The 17500-nt window shown below is 44.8% G+C and overlaps 1 protein-coding gene across 8 annotated transcripts in view; it reads left to right on the forward strand.

The window, feature by feature from the left end:
* LOC129851369 (dedicator of cytokinesis protein 3-like) overlaps nucleotides 1-17500 on the forward strand; it is a 368511-nt gene that overhangs the window by 177315 nt on the left and 173696 nt on the right. For all 8 annotated transcript variants that reach the window (XM_055917869.1, XM_055917864.1, XM_055917866.1 and 5 more), the window contains exons 4-5: nucleotides 63-118; nucleotides 11272-11368. In XM_055917869.1, coding sequence (XP_055773844.1) covers nucleotides 63-118; nucleotides 11272-11368 — 153 coding nt within the window. The remainder of the gene's footprint in view (nucleotides 1-62; nucleotides 119-11271; nucleotides 11369-17500) is intronic.

A 17500-nucleotide genomic window follows, 5' to 3' on the forward strand; every position in this document is an offset into this window, starting at 1 on the left:
TCAGCAGTAGCGTGGTGTTGAGTGTTAGTTAATAGGTGTGATTTTCTCTTTTCTTTTCCCAGGGGATCTTCCCAACCAGCTACGTCCACTTGAAGAAGGCCATGGTAACCAACAGAGGGTAAGAACCCCTATATCAATTATAACAAACTGTTTTCTCTGATGAGAGGAGAAATGGAAGAGGGATTGTGGCGAGGGGAGGGGAGAGGAGAGGAGAGAGGGATGGGGGAGAGAGGAGAGGAGAGAGGGATGGAGGGGAGAGGAGGGGAGAGAGAGAGGGATGGAGAGGAGAGGAGGGGAGGGGAGAGAGGGATGGAGGAGAGAGGGGGGGAGAGGAGAGAGGGATGAGGAGAGAGGAGGGGAGAGGAGAGAGGGATGAGGACAGAGGATGGGAGAGGAGAGAGGGATGGAGGAGAGAGGTGGGGAGAGGAGTGAGGTGGGGAGTGGAGAAGAGGGATGGAGGAGAGAGGAGGGGAGAGGAGTGAGGGATGAGGAGAGAAAGGGATGAGGAGAAGAGAGGGATGGAGGGACGAGGCGAGATGCTGTGAAGAACATGCATATTATTCATTCATCTCTGCCTCCCTTATTACTCATCTTTTCCCCACACCTCTCATCCCGCCCTCCTCCTCTCATCCCTCTCTCCTCTTCTCCCTCTCTCTCTCTCTCTCTCTCTCTCTCTCTCTCTCTCTCTCTCTCTCTCTCTCTCTCTCTCTCTCTCTTCTTTTCCTCCCTCTCTCCTCTCCACCCTCTCTCCTCCTCTCCTCCCTCTCTCCTCCCCTCTCTCTCCTCCTTTCCTCCCTCTCTCCTCATCTCGTCTCCTCCTCTCCTCCCTCTCTCCTCCTCTCCTCCCTTTCTCCTCCTCTCATCCCTCTCTCCTCCTCTCATCCCTCTCTCCTCCTCTCATCCCTCCTCTCATCCCTCTCTCCTCATCTCATCCCTCTCTCCTCCCCCTCCTCTCATCCCTCCCTCCACCTCTCATCCCTCCCTCATCCTCTCATCTCTCTCTCCTCCTCTCCTCCCTCTCTGCTCCTCTCATCTCTCGCTCCTCCTCTCCTCTCTCTCCTCCTTTCCTCCCTCTCTCCTCCTTTCCTCCCTCTCTCCTCCTCTCATCCCTCTCTCCTCCCTCTCTCCTCCTCTCATCCTTCTCTCATCCTCTCATCCCTCTCTCCTCCCTCTCCCCTCCTCTCATCCCTCTCCCCTCCTCTCCTCTCATCTCATCCCTCTCTCCTTCTCTCTTCTCTCCTCTCATCCCTCTCTCCTCCTCTCATCCCTCTCTCCTCCCTCTCTCCTCCTCTCCTCCCTCTCTCCTCCTCTCCTCCCTCTCTCCTCCCTCTCTCCTCCTCTCATCTCTCTCTCCTCCTCTCCTCTCTCTCCTCCTTTCCTCCCTCTCTCATCCTCTCCTCTCCTCCTTTCATCCCTCTCTCCTCCTCTCATCCCTCTCATCCTTCTCTCTTCCTCTCATCCCTCTCTCCTCCCTCCCCTCCTCTCATCCCTCTCCCCTCCTCTCCTCTCATCTCATCCCTCTCTCCTTCTCTCCTCTCTCCTCTCATCCCTCTCTCCTCCTCTCATCCCTCCCTCCCTGTATATCTGCTATCTTGCTGGCCCTGTGCTCTACTCTGTCTGTCTGCAGAGGTTCTTACTTTGTGCTACATCTACATGTACGCTGTCTAGTTAACAGTTATGTAGCATGGTGGTACAGGGAATCTACAGCTGTCCACATAATAATTCACATTTGCTATTGCTGCAGGATTATTTTCCTTCTGTGAGAAGCTGGGTCAAATTAAGATGTGCATCTGTAACAATGACCATAAGAGTTGTCGGAGACAATGTATTTACTTACTAGATCTACAGCCAGGCTCGACAAGATACAATGTATTTACTTACTAGATCTACAGCCAGGCTAGACAAGTTCCAATATATTTACTTACTAGATCTACAGCCAGGCTAGACAAGATACAATATATTTACTTACTAGATCTACAGCCAGGCTAGACAAGATACAATATATTTACTTACTCTATCTGTAACCAGGCTAGACAAGATACAATATATTCTTACTCTATCTGTAACCAGGCTAGACAAGATACAATATATTCTTACTCTATCTGTAACCAGGCTAGACAAGATACAATATATTCTTACTCTATCTGTAACCAGGCTAGACAAGATACAATATATTCTTCCTCTATCTGTAACCAGGCTAGACAAGATACAATATATTCGTACTCTATCTGTAACCAGGCTAGACAAGATACAATATATTCTTACTCTATCTGTAACCAGGCTAGACAAGATACAATATTTACCTACTCTATCTGTAACCAGGCTAGACAAGATACAATATATTTTCTTGCTACTGGTGGTTATATTTTATTCATAGAGTCCCTGCGAGTCTTTCTTTGTCTCAGCCATCCAGTGAAAAGTATTTAAACAACTATTGTCTCGAAATCTGATTATTTATCTTGAACAGCAAAATACAAAATACGATACGCCAGCCCCTTTTCCAATGCGATTCCAAGTCCAAGAATACATATTTTAAAACTCAAAATGCTTATTTTCTTTTTTTCATATCCCCTTAGGAGAGGTACTTGGAAATTGTAAAGGATTGTAAATCCAATTAATTTGTCTCTCTGTGTTTTTAATTAATACCGTTATGCAAATTAAGACATCTGTTACATCTATTAATATGAACTAAAATAAACGCTTTTAAAACATTATGTAAATGTAATTGTAATAGATATTTTTTCCAAGTGTTGGCCGTCTACTTGTAATTAAAATAATGAGGGCTACATTTTTTAGTTGTGGGTCAACTGTAATCCTTAAAGATATGGGGAAACTCAGCACTAATATTCTAACAATATTCTGTGTTTTATGGGTAACGTAACAAATACATTTTACGAATTTGAGTTTGGAGAAAGGCAGGGATAGACAGAGAGGGAAGAGAGGGAAGAGAGAAGAGGAGGCAGGGCAGGAGGGGGGGAGTAGAGGTAGAGAGAAATGGAGGGAGAGGAAGGCAGGGCAGGATAGGGTGGAAAAGAGAGGGAGATATAGAAGTATAATGTATCTACCTCTTCTCCTCCTCTGTCTATCTTCCTCTTCTCCTCCTCTGTCTCTCCTCCTCGTCCTCTTCTCCTCCTCTGTCTCTCTTCCTCCTCTCCTCCTCTGTCTCTCTTCCTCTTCCTCTTCTCCTCCACTGTATCTCTTCCTCTTCCTCTTCTCCTCCACTGTCTCTCTTCCTCTTCCTCTTCTCCTCCTCTGTCTCTCTTCCTCTGTCTCTCTTCCTCTGTCTCTCTTCCTCTGTATCTCTTCCTCTGTCTCTCCTCCTCTGTCTCTCTTCCTCTCTCTCCTCCTCTGTCTCTCCTCCTCTGTCTCTCTTCCTCTGTATCTCTTCCTCTGTCTCTCCTCCTCTGTCTCTCTTCCTCTCTCTCCTCCTCTGTCTCTCCTCCTCTATCTCTCTTCCTCTGTCTCTCCTCCTCTGTCTCTTCCTCTTCCTCTCTTCCTCTGTCTCTCTACCTCTTCTCCTCCACTGTCTCTTCCTCTTCTCCTCCAATGTCTATCTGATCCCAGAAGTTAGTTCAATTTTCTGTAATGTACTTGATGGATCGGTACAGTACTTAATATGTCACTCACACAGTGATCTGTATGTATTGTGTCATCTACTCACACAGTGATCTATATGCATTGTATCATCGACTCAGTCAGTGATCTGTATGTATTGTGTCATCTACTCACACAGTGATCTATATGCATTGTATCATCGACTCAGTCAGTGATCTGTATGTATTGTGTCATCTACTCACACAGTGATCTATATGCATTGTATCATCGACTCAGTCAGTGATCTGTATGTATTGTGTCATCTACTCACACAGTGATCTGTATGTATTGTGTCATCTACTCACACAGTGATCTGTATGTATTGTATCATCGACTCACACAGTGATCTATATGTATTGTGTCATCTACTCAGTCAGTGATCCTTATGTGTTGTATGTGAATGTGCATTGGTCTAATAGATATCATATAAGGCATAGATTACATTTAAGATGAGAACATGGCCCCTGAAGATTGATATGTGATACAATGGGTTCATTATGACCCACAGCTATTCTATAGAGATCCAGTAGGAAATAATATCTGTTTTCAGTTCAGAAAAACGATCTGCATTTTATTGAGTCTGTTTGTGGTGTCAGACAGGTGGAGGTTGCATTTTTGGGACTATTTAGTTTCGCTGGGCCATACTTGCTCAAGCAAGGATCGCTAAAGTGTTTGAAAGAAAACAAATACTAACTGAACCCAGATTTGATTTACTTGGTAAATAAAGTGACATAAATCATTTTGGGTATTTTTTCATTTTTTAAACAACCAATTTACCGACCTCAGTTCAATTATTCGAATGTGTTTTTTTCTGTGTGCGCAATGCGCAGTTTCTCTAGAGATAAATTAGATCAAGCCCGAACTGTGTGATATAGTAGGGAATTGAAGTTTCCACCAGGCCAACAGTCTACATAGTTTGACGCAGAAAATGTGGTAATTAACTACAATGACCATAATCCATTGCGCGCCTACTTGTCCAGTCTGCGTGGTGCAGACATGGAGACGGAGAGAAGAGACAGAAGAATGCCCGATGGAGAGGGATAGAGAGCAGCTGTTGCTTCGTGAGGTTTCTCTACCTGAAAATACATGATCTAAGTGATTGATAGTTGGTCATAAATGTAGCAGTCATAAAAGTAGGCCTTATTTACTTTGAAGAACTACTAAAATAGTGATTTTGTCAGAGAGCAGCTCTATAGAGATGAGATGATGACTTTGAATGAAATAATTAAAGTCATCAAATAAAACGAATGTAAAATACACAACTGAAATATTTTAGTAAAGTGATGTGAATAAATGATGGTTAATAAGTGTAATGAACAGTCAACTACCATCGTGGTGTTTGTATTGTGTTATTCTGTGTTGTTACAGCATTCAACCCACATAATGCATAGTACATTATATGTCTAAAAGAACATTTCTGCCATTGGGGTGATGAGAGTAGCATACTACAGTGATTTGAGAAGAGTAATATGATGGTCCCTCTTAGATTCACTTTTCTCGATATCTGACTTAAGACAGCTAATCAGCCGTACCAGTGATTGTCTGGGAGATGAGCTTCGCGCCTACACCTCGTGTTGATTATTCAGGATTCAGGATTCAGATGACTTTACACGCACAGCTGCAACCTGGCAACCCCCCACACCAATTGAGGACATACACAAGACACATATTGTACTCCTTATGGACTCAAATGGTAAATATATACAAGAAAATAAACTAAACTCTGGTGTCCAAAGACTCAGCGCGCCCTAGACCTTCTGTCTGAGGACCAACTAGGGTCACCCAGCCACATGATTATACACACAGGCACAAACCACCTGAGAACACAGCAGGAAAGGGTGGCCACAGCACTGAAGGGAGTGATTCAAAAAGCTTCTTCTACTTTCCCCAACGCACAAGTGGTAATCTCCACCCTGCTACCACGAAAAGACTTCCACCCTGCTACAATACAGCGGGTAAACGCAAGCATTTCCCGTGACTGTGCCTCAAAACCAAATGTTTTCCTGGCCCACCACTCCACCCTGGACTTGAACAGCCTCTATGACCAGGTCCACCTCTACAAGGCAGCAGTGCCCACCTTCACCCGGACCCTAAAGGACATCGCTCTCAAACGCTCCTGTACACCTCACACAGGAGCAGCAGATCAATAGACACCCCGCCCAGACCAGCGAGACACCCTGCCAGACCTGCGGGACCCCCCCGAACCTACACATAGAGGACCCACGCTGAGGGAACCTACATCCAGACCACAAAACCACCAGCCACATACACACCCCCACCCCAACCAATCAACACCCCCCCAAGTCAATCATGTCCATACCCCATTTAGGCTCCCTCAGATCAGACCTATGCCCCTCCGGCCCACCCCATGCCCCCCACTCCCACAAAGAGAGCCTCAACATGGAAGTCACACACACGCCCAGGTCGTGAGCGGGCAAAGAGGCCCAACCCCCTCTCTTACACTAGCCCAAGCCAATGGCATGTACCAGATGCTCAGCAGGCTCTGCTCACACTTACTGACCTGAGGCCAAACCACACGACCAACAACAATAGACACTCTATGGAACACAAAGCCTTCACTATATCATCCTTGAATATCCAAGGCCTGAGGTCATCTGTCTTTGGCCTAAAGAGCAGGAACCTGGACTTCATCAAACAAATCAGAAATACAGACATTGTTATCCTACAAGAAACATGGTATAGAGGAGACGGACCCACTGGTTGCCCTCTAGGTTACAGAGAGCTGGTAGTCCCATCCACCAAACTACCAGGTGTGAAACATGGTATAGAGGAGACGGACCCACTGGTTGCCCTCTAGGTTACAGAGAGCTGGTAGTCCCATCCACCAAACTACCAGGTGTGAAACATGGTATAGAGGAAACGGACCCACTGGTTGCCCTCTAGGTTACAGAGAGCTGGTAGTCCCATCCACCACACTACCAGGTGGGTGGTATAGAGGAGACGGACCCACTGGTTGCCCTCTAGGTTACAGAGAGCTGGTAGTCCCATCCACCAAACTACCAGGTGTGAAACATGGTATAGAGGAGATGGACCCACTGGTTGCCCTCTAGGTTACAGAGAGCTGGTAGTCCCATCCATCACACTACCAGGTGGGTGGTATAGAGGAGACGGACCCACTGGTTGCCCTCTAGGTTACAGAGAGCTGGTAGTCCCATCCACCAAACTACCAGGTGTGAAACATGGTATAGAGGAGACGGACCCACTGGTTTCCCTCTAGGTTACAGAGAACTGGTAGTCCCATCCACCAAACTACCAGGTGTGAAACATGGTATAGAGGAGACGGACCCACTGGTTGCCCTCTAGGTTACAGAGAGCTGGTAGTCCCATCCACCACACTACCAGGTGGGTGGTATAGAGGAGACGGACCCACTGGTTGCCCTCTAGGTTACAGAGAGCTGGTAGTCCCATCCACCAAACTACCAGGTGTGAAACAGGGAAGGGACTCAGGGGGTATGCTAATTTGATATAGAGCAGACCTAACTCACTCCATTAAATTAATCAAAACAGGAACATTTTACATTTGGCTAGAAATTCAAAAGGAAATGATCTCAACGGAGAAAAATGTCCTCCTGTGAGCTACCTATATCCCCCAGTAGAATCCCCTTTAATGAAGACAGCTTCTCCATCCTGTGTGCTACCTATATCCCCACACTAGAATCCCCATACTTTAATGAAGACAGCTTCTCCACTCTGGAGGGAGAAATCAATCATTTCCAGGCCCAGGGACATGTTCTAGTCTGTGGCGACCAAAACGCCAGAACTGGACAAGAACCTGACACCCTCAGCACACAGGGGGACAAAAACCTACCTGGAGGTGACAGCATTCCCTCCCCCATATGCCCCCCTTGACACAACTATGACAACATAACCAACAAAACAGGTCACATCTCCTGCAGCTCTGTCGCACGCTCGTATGTACATAGTCAATGGTTGGCTTCGAGGGGACTCCTATGGTAGGTAAACCTATAGCTCATCTCTTGGCAGTAGCACTGTAGACTACTTTATCACTGACCTCAACCCAGAGTCTCTCAGAGCGTTCACAGTCAGCCCACAGACACTCCTATCAGATCACAGCAAAATCACAGTCTACTTGAACAGAGCAATACTCAATCATGAGGCATCAAAGCCAAAGGAACTGAATAATATTAAGAAATGCTATAGATGGAAGTAATGTAGTGTGGAAACCTACCAGAAAACAATTAGGCAACAACAAATTCAATCCCTTTTAGACAACTTCCTGGACAAAATATTTAACTGTAATAGTGAAGGTGTAAACTTGGCAGTAGAAAACCTAAACAGTTTATCTAACCTCTCAGCTTCCCTATTAAATCTAAAAATCTCAAATAGAAAACCGAAGAAAATGAACAACAACGACAAATGGTTTGATGAAGAATGCAAAAATCTAAGAAAGAAATTGAAAAACCTATCAAACCAAAAACATAGAGACTCAGAAAACCTGAGTCTACTCCTTCACTATGGTGAATCACTAAAACAATACAGAAAACCTGAGTCTACGCCTTCACTATGGTGAATCACTAAAACAATACAGAAAACCTGAGTCTACGCCTTCACTATGGTGAATCACTGAAACAATACAGAAAAACACTACGGAAAAAGAAGGAACAGCACGTTAGAAATCAGCTCAATGTAATTGAAGAATCAATAGACTGAACACTTCTGGGAAAATTGGAAAACACTAAACAAACAACAACACAAAGAATTATCTATCCAAAATGGAGATGTATGGGTAAACCACCTCTCCAATCTTTTTGGCTCTATAACAAAGAACAAACAGCAAAAACATATACATGATCAAATACATATGTACACAAATACACAAATACACAAATACACAAAAATACACAAAAACAATACACAAATACACAAAATACACAAAAAATACACAAATACATATATACAAATAATAAATGATCAAATACAAATCTTAGAATCAACTATTAACGACTACCAGATCCCACTGGATTCTCCAATTACCTTGAATACCTTGAATACCTTGATTACCTTGAATACCTTGAATACCTCTGCCTGCGGTTATGGAACCCTGACCTGTCCACCGGACGTGCTACCTGTCCCAGACATGCTGTTTTCAAATCTTAATGATCGGCTATGAAAAGCCAATTGACATTTATTCCTGATTATTATTTGACCATGCTGGTCATTTATGAACAACATCTTGGCCATGTTCTGTTATAATCTCCACCCGGCACAGCCAGAAGAGGACTGGCCATCCCTCATAGCCTGGTTCCTCTCTAGGTTTCTTCCTAGGTTTTGGCCTTTCTAGGGAGTTTTTCCCAGCCACCGTCCTTCTACACCTGCATTGCTTGCTGTTTGGGGTTTTAGGCTGGGTTTCTGTACAGCACTTCGAGATATTAGCTGATGTACGAAGGGCTATATAAAATCAACTTGATTTGATTTGAATGGGCTACAGGACAAAATACAATCTCTCCAACCCAAAAAGGCCTGTGGTGTTGATGGTATCCTCAATGAAATGATCAAATATACAGAAAACAAATTCCAATTGGCTATACTTAAACTCTTTACCATCATCCTCAGCTCTGGCATCTTCCCCAATATTTGGAACCGAGGACTGATCACCCCAATCCACAAAAGTGGAAACAAATTTGATCCCAATAACTACCGAGGGATATGCGTCAACAGCAACCTTGGGAAAATCCTCTGCATTATCATCAACAGCAGACTCGTACATTTCCTCAGGACAGCAACACAATTAGACCCAACCAAATCATGAGAAAACTAAAAAGATAATTACTTGACACATTGTGCCATCACAGCAGCAAGATTTGTGACCTGTTGCCACAAGAAAAGGTCAACCAGTGAAGAACAAACACCATTGTAAATACAAGCTATATTTATGCTTATTTATTTTCCCATGTGTACTTTAACCATTTGTACATAATACTACATTTGTAATATCTTTATTATTTTGGAACTTCTGTGTGTGTAATGTTTACTGTTCATTTTTATTGTTTATTTCACTTTTGTATATTATCTACTTCACTTGCTTTGGCAATGTTAACTTGTGTTTCCCATGCCAATAAAGCCCCTTGAGTTGAATTGAATTGACAGACAGAGAGGAGATGGGAGGGGGTTAGGCTGTAAGGGAGGGGGTTAGGCTGTAAGGGAGGGGGTTGGCTGTTAGGGAGGGGTTAGGCTGTGAGGGAAGGGGGTTATGCTGTGAGGGAGGGGTTAGGCTGTGAGAGAGGGGGTTAGGCTGTGAGGGAGGGGGTTAGGCTGTGAGAGAGGGGTTAGGCTGTGGGAGAGGGGTTAGGCTGTGAGGGAGGGGGTTAGGCTGTGAGGGAGGGAGTTAGGCTGTGAGGGAGGGGGTTAGGCTGCGAGGGAGGGGGTTAGGCTGCGAGGGAGGGGGTTAGGCTGCGGGGGAGGGGGTTAGGCTGCGAGGGAGGGGGTTAGGCTGTGAGGGAGGGGCTTAGGCTGTGAGAGAGCGGTTAGGCTGTGAGGGAGGGGGTTAGGCTGTGAGGGAGGGGGGTTAGGCTGTGAGGGAGGGGTTAGGCTGTGAGGGAGGGGGTTATGCTGTGAGGGAGGGGGTTAAGCTGTGAGAGAGGGGTTAGGCTGCGAGGGAAGGGGGTTAGGCTGTGAGGGAGGGGGTTAGGCTGTGGGAGAGGGGTTAGATTGTGAGGGAGAGGGATAGGCTGTGAGGGAGGGGGTTTGGCTGTGGGAGAGGGGTTAGGCTGTGAGGGAAGGGGGTTAGGCTGTGAGAGAGCGGTTAGGCTGTGAGGGAGGGGGTTAGGCTGCGAGGGAGGGGGTTAGGCTGCGAGGGAGGGGGTTAGGCTGTGAGGGAGGGGGTTAGGCTGTGAGGAAGGGGGTTAGGCTGCGAGGGAGGGGGTTAGGCTGTGAGGGAGGGGGTTAGGCTGTGAGGGAGGGGGTTAGGCTGTGAGGGAGGGGGTTAGGCTGTGAGGGACGGGGTTAGGCTGTGAGGGGGGGGTTAGGCTGTGAGGGACGGGGTTAGGCTGTGAGGGACGGGGGTTAGGCTGCGAGGGAGGGGGTTAGGCTGCGAGGGAGGGGGTTAGGCTGTGAGGGAGGGGGTTAGGCTGCGAGGGAGGGGGTTAGGCTGTGAGGGAGGGGGTTAGGCTGTGAGGGAGGGGGTTAGGCTGTGAGGGCTGTAGAATGGCAGTTTTTTTGTTTTTTTGACAAAGCCATTTTAAAACGTCTGAATGATTCAGCAGGGACATTTATATAATAATAGTCTGTTGGGTGTAGATAGAAACACTTTGACAGCATGTCAGGTATCTAAACATGTACACACACACACACACGCACGCACGCACGCACGCACGCACACACGCACACACACACACACACACCCCCCGTGTTGATGCTGTGTGGTTAATCATCTTGGTGTGTGTGTGTGTGTGTGTGTGTGTGTGTGTGTGTGTGTGTGTGTGTGTGTGTGTGTGTGTGTGTGTGTGTGTGTGTGTGTGTGTGTGTGTGTGTGTGTGTGTGTACATGTTTAGATACCTGACATGGTCAGTTCAAAATGTTTCACCAACTAGTTTCAAAGGGGGGGGGGGGGGGGGTACACAAGACACAGACAGACACAAGCGACCTCACCAACTAGTTTCAAAGAGCTTTCCTTCAGTTACTGTGTGTGTTCTACAGGCAGTATGAGACGGTGGTATCGCTGGAAGACCCCATCGTGACGGAGGTGACCTCCACTCTGCAGGAATGGGCCCTCTCGTGGAAGCAACTCTACGTGGTGAGTACATCTGCGATCTTGAGTGTCGCTTCTATGCAAAAAATGTTGTGTCAACTTGAGATGTCTCTGGCTTTTTTTTCTGACCAAGTAAAGTGTGTGGCGTGTCGCTCTGGACGTTCAAGTTGTAGTTTTGTAGTGAAATGCTGAACAAGCCCTTCCCAACCGTGCAGTATTTACTATCAATATATATATATGTTTTATAAACACACGAAAAACACACAATGAACAGGGTCAGATCTATATCCAGGGTCAGTTCTATAAACAGGGTCAGTTCTATATCCAGGGTCAGTTCTATAAACAGGGTCAGTTCTATAAACAGGGTCAGTTCTATCAACAGGGTCAGATCTATAAACAGGGTCAGATCTATAAACAGGGTCAGTTCTATATCTAGGGTCAGTTCTATATCCATGGTCAGTTCTATATCCAGGGTCAGTTCTATAAACAGGGTCAGTTCTATATCTAGGGTCAGTTCTATATCCATGGTCAGTTCTATCAACAGGGTCAGTTCTATAAACAGGGTCAGTTCTATAAACAGGGTCAGTTCTATATCCAGGGTCAGTTCTATAAACAGGGTCAGTTCTATCAACAGGGTCAGTTCTATTAATAGGGTCAGTTCTATAAACAGGGTCAGTTCTATCAACAGGGTCAGTTCTATCAACAGGGTCAGTTCTATAAACAGGGTCAGTTCTATAAACAGGGTCAGTTCTATATCCATGGTCAGTTCTATATCCAGGGTCAGTTCTATATCCAGGGTCAGTTCTATGTCTAGGGTCAGTTCTATAAACAGGGTCAGTTCTATATCCAGGGTCAGTTCTATAAACAGGGTCAGTTCTATAAACAGGGTCAGTTCTATATCCAGGGTCAGTTCTATATCCAGGGTCAGTTCTATCAACAGGGTCAGTTCTATAAACAGGGTCAGTTCTATCAACAGGGTCAGTTCTATAAACAGGGTCAGTTATATATCCAGGGTCAGTTCTATAAACAGGGTCAGTTCTATAAACAGGGTCAGTTCTATAAACAGGGTCAGTTCTATATCCGGGGTCAGTTCTATATCCAGGGTCAGTTCTATTTCCAGGGTCAGTTCTATATCCAGGGTCAGTTCTATCAACAGGGTCAGTTCTATATCCAGGGTCAGTTCTATAAACAGGGTCAGTTCTATATCCAGGGTCAGTTCTATAAACAGGGTCAGTTCTATAAACAGGGTCAGTTCTATAAACAGGGTCAGTTCTATAAACAGGGTCAGTTCTATAAACAGGGTCAGTTCTATCAACAGGGTCAGTTCTATAAACAGGGTCAGTTCTATCAACAGGGTCAGTTCTATATCCAGGGTCAGTTCTATAAACAGGGTCAGTTCTATAAACAGGGTCAGTTCTATAAACAGGGTCAGTTCTATCAACAGGGTCAGTTCTATCAACAGGGTCAGTTCTATATCCAGGGTCAGTTCTATCAACAGTGTCAGTTCTATATCCAGGGTCAGTTCTATCAACAGGGTCAGTTCTATATCCAGGGTCAGTTCTATCAACAGGGTCAGTTCTATATCCAGGGTCAGTTCTATATCCAGGGTCAGTTCTATATCCATGGTCAGTTCTATAAACAGGGTCAGTTCTATAAACAGGGTCAGTTCTATCAACAGGGTCAGTTCTATATCCAGGGTCAGTTCTATCAACAGGGTCAGTTCTATAAACAGGGTCAGTTCTATAAACAGGGTCAGTTCTATAAACAGGGTCAGTTCTATCAACAGGGTCAGTTCTATATCCAGGGTCAGTTCTATAAACAGGGTCAGATCTATAAACAGGGTCAGTTCTATAAACAGGGTCAGTTCTATAAACAGGGTCAGTTCTATATCCAGGGTCAGTTCTATATCCAGGGTCAGTTCTATCAACAGGGTCAGTTCTATAAACAGGGTCAGTTCTATAAACAGGGTCAGTTCTATATCTAGGGTCAGTTCTATATCCATGGTCAGTTCTATATCCAGGGTCAGTTCTATGTCTAGGGTCAGTTCTATAAACAGGGTCAGTTCTATATCCAGGGTCAGTTCTATAAACAGGGTCAGTTCTATAAACAGGGTCAGTTCTATATCCAGGGTCAGTTCTATTTCCAGGGTCAGTTCTATCAACAGGGTCAGTTCTATAAACAGGGTCAGTTCTATCAACAGGGTCAGTTCTATAAACAGGGTCAGTTCTATATCCAGGGTCAGTTCTATAAACAGGGTCAGTTCTATAAACAGGGTCAGTTCTATAAACAGGGTCAGTTCTATATCCGGGGTCAGTTCTATATCCAGGGTCAGTTCTATATCCAGGGTCAGTTCTATATCCAGGGTCAGTTCTATCAACAGGGTCAGTTCTATATCCAGGGTCAGTTCTATAAACAGGGTCAGTTCTATATCCAGGGTCAGTTCTATAAACAGGGTCAGTTCTATAAACAGGGTCAGTTCTATAAACAGGGTCAGATCTATAAACAGGGTCAGTTCTATAAACAGGGTCAGTTCTATCAACAGGGTCAGTTCTATAAACAGGGTCAGTTCTATCAACAGGGTCAGTTCTATATCCAGGGTCAGTTCTATAAACAGGGTCAGTTCTATAAACAGGGTCAGTTCTATAAACAGGGTCAGTTCTATCAACAGGGTCAGTTCTATCAACAGGGTCAGTTCTATATCCAGGGTCAGTTCTATCAACAGTGTCAGTTCTATATCCAGGGTCAGTTCTATCAACAGGGTCAGTTCTATATCCAGGGTCAGTTCTATCAACAGGGTCAGTTCTATATCCAGGGTCAGTTCTATATCCAGGGTCAGTTCTATATCCAGGGTCAGTTCTATAAACAGGGTCAGTTCTATAAACAGGGTCAGTTCTATCAACAGGGTCAGTTCTATATCCAGGGTCAGTTCTATCAACAGGGTCAGTTCTATAAACAGGGTCAGTTCTATAAACAGGGTCAGTTCTATAAACAGGGTCAGTTCTATCAACAGGGTCAGTTCTATATCCAGGGTCAGTTCTATAAACAGGGTCAGTTCTATAAACATGGTCAGTTCTATAAACAGGGTCAGTTCTATAAACAGGGTCAGTTCTATATCCAGGGTCAGTTCTATATCCAGGGTCAGTTCTATCAACAGGGTCAGTTCTATAAACAGGGTCAGTTCTATATCTAGGGTCAGTTCTATATCCATGGTCAGTTCTATATCCAGGGTCAGTTCTATGTCTAGGGTCAGTTCTATAAACAGGGTCAGTTCTATATCCAGGGTCAGTTCTATAAACAGGGTCAGTTCTATAAACAGGGTCAGTTCTATATCCAGGGTCAGTTCTATATCCAGGGTCAGTTCTATCAACAGGGTCAGTTCTATAAACAGGGTCAGTTCTATCAACAGGGTCAGTTCTATAAACAGGGTCAGTTCTATATCCAGGGTCAGTTCTATAAACAGGGTCAGTTCTATAAACAGGGTCAGTTCTATAAACAGGGTCAGTTCTATATCCGGGGTCAGTTCTATATCCAGGGTCAGTTCTATATCCAGGGTCAGTTCTATATCCAGGGTCAGTTCTATCAACAGGGTCAGTTCTATATCCAGGGTCAGTTCTATAAACAGGGTCAGTTCTATAAACAGGGTCAGTTCTATATCCAGGGTCAGTTCTATATCCAGTGTCAGTTCTATAAACAGGGTCAGTTCTATATCCAGGGTCAGTTCTATAAACAGGGTCAGTTCTATCAACAGGGTCAGTTCTATAAACAGGGTCAGTTCTATATCCAGGGTCAGTTCTATCAACAGGGTCAGTTCTATATCCAGGGTCAGTTCTATCAACAGGGTCAGTTCTATATCCAGGGTCAGTTCTATATCCAGGGTCAGTTCTATATCCAGGGTCAGTTCTATAAACAGGGTCAGTTCTATATCCAGGGTCAGTTCTATAAACAGGGTCAGTTCTATAAACAGGGTCAGTTCTATATCCAGGGTCAGTTCTATATCCAGGGTCAGTTCTATATCCAGGGTCAGTTCTATAAACAGGGTCAGTTCTATATCCAGGGTCAGTTCTATAAACAGGGTCAGTTCTATATCCAGGGTCAGTTCTATATCCAGGGTCAGTTCTATATCCAGGGTCAGTTCTATAAACAGGGTCAGTTCTATAAACAGGGTCAGTTCTATATCCAGGGTCAGTTCTATATCCAGGGTCAGTTCTATATCCAGGGTCAGTTCTATAAACAGGGTCAGTTCTATAAACAGGGTCAGTTCTATATCCAGGGTCAGTTCTATAAACAGGGTCAGTTCTATAAACAGGGTCAGTTCTATAAACAGGGTCAGTTCTATCAACAGGGTCAGTTCTATAAACAGGGTCAGTTCTATAAACAGGGTCAGTTCTATCAACAGGGTCAGTTCTATAAACAGGGTCAGTTCTATATCCAGGGTCAGTTCTATCAACAGGGTCAGTTATATATCCAGGGTCAGTTCTATAAACAGGGTCAGTTCTATAAACAGGGTCAGTTCTATCAACAGGGTCAGTCCTATAAACAGGGTCAGTTCTTTATCCAGGGTCAGTTCTATCAACAGGGTCAGTTCTATAAACAGAGTCAGTTCTATAAACAGGGTCAGTTCTATCAACAGGGTCAGTTCTATCAACAGGGTCAGTTCTATAAACAGGGTCAGTTCTATATCCAGGGCCAGTTCTATCAACAGGGTCAGTTCTTTATCCAGGGTCAGTTCTATCAACAGGGTCAGTTCTATCAACAGGGTCAGTTCTATAAACAGGGCCAGTTCTATAAACAGGGTCAGTTCTATATATTCTATAAATTAGGTGTTATCACCTAAACAGACCAATCAGATAGCCTGTTAGGACTGACATCACCTAAACAGACCAATCAGACAGCATGTTAGGACTGTCATCACCTAAACAGACCAATCAGACAGACCAATCAGACAGCATGTTAGGACTGTCATCACCTTAACAGACCAATCAGACAGCCTGTTAGGACTGACATCACCTAAACAGACCAATCAGACAGCCTGTTAGGACTGTCATCACCTAAACAGACCAATCAGACAGCCTGTTAGGACTGTCATCACCTAAACAGACCAATCAGACAGCCTGTTAGGACTGACATCACCTAAACAGACCAATCAGACAGCCTGTTAGGACTGTCATCGCCTAAACAGACCAATCAGACAGCCTGTTAGGACTGTCATCGCCTAAACAGGGATGCTGAAGGGAATTGTGTGTGTGTGTGTGTGTGTGTGTGTGTGTGTGTGTGTGTGTGTGTGTGTGTGTGTGTGTGTGTGTGTGTGTGTGTGTGTGTGTGTGTGTGTGTGTGCCTGCGTGTCACTCACGTGTAGACTTTGAGTACAAAGTCCTTCTCCTCCTTCAGCTCTGAGATGGTCTGTAGTACATCATTGTGTGTGCGTATTGTGCCTGCAGGCATGCACGTGTGTGTGTGTGTTCTTGAGTCTTTATAAATATATATATATATAATATACACTGAACAAAAATATAAACGCAACATGTAAAGCCTTGGTCCCATTTTTCAATTTCCCCAAAATGTTCCATACACACAAAAAGTGTATTTCTCTCAAATGTTGTGCACAAATGTGTTTACATCCCTGTTAGTGAGAATTTCTTCTTTGCCAAGATAATCCATCCACCTGACAGGTGTGGCACATCAATAAATTATCATTACACAGGTGCACCTTGTACTGGGTACAATAAAAGGCCACACTGTGCAGTTTTGTCAAACAACACAATGCCACAGATGTCTCAAGTTCTAAGGGAGAGTGCAATTGGCATGCTGACTATAGGAAGGTCCACCAGAGCTGTTGCCAGATAATTTACTGTTAATTTCTCTACCATAAGGCACCTCCAATGTCGTTTTAGCGAATTTGACAGTACATCCAACCGGCCTCACAAACGCAGACCACGTGTAACCATGCCAGCCCAGGACCTCTACATCCTGCCTTTTCACCTACTAGATCGTCTGAGACCAGCAACCTGGACAGCTGATGAAACTGTGGCTTTGCAAGAATTTCTGTAGAAAATGTCAGAAACCGTCTCGGGGAAGCTCATCTGCGTACCCGACCTCCTCACGTGCAGTTGGGCTTCAAGAAGCCCAAACAGATATAATATATATGACAAAAAGATAATCATTTCAAACCTTGAACAC

Source organism: Salvelinus fontinalis, chromosome 3, assembly GCF_029448725.1.
Source record: "Salvelinus fontinalis isolate EN_2023a chromosome 3, ASM2944872v1, whole genome shotgun sequence".
Taxonomy (NCBI): domain Eukaryota; kingdom Metazoa; phylum Chordata; class Actinopteri; order Salmoniformes; family Salmonidae; genus Salvelinus; species Salvelinus fontinalis.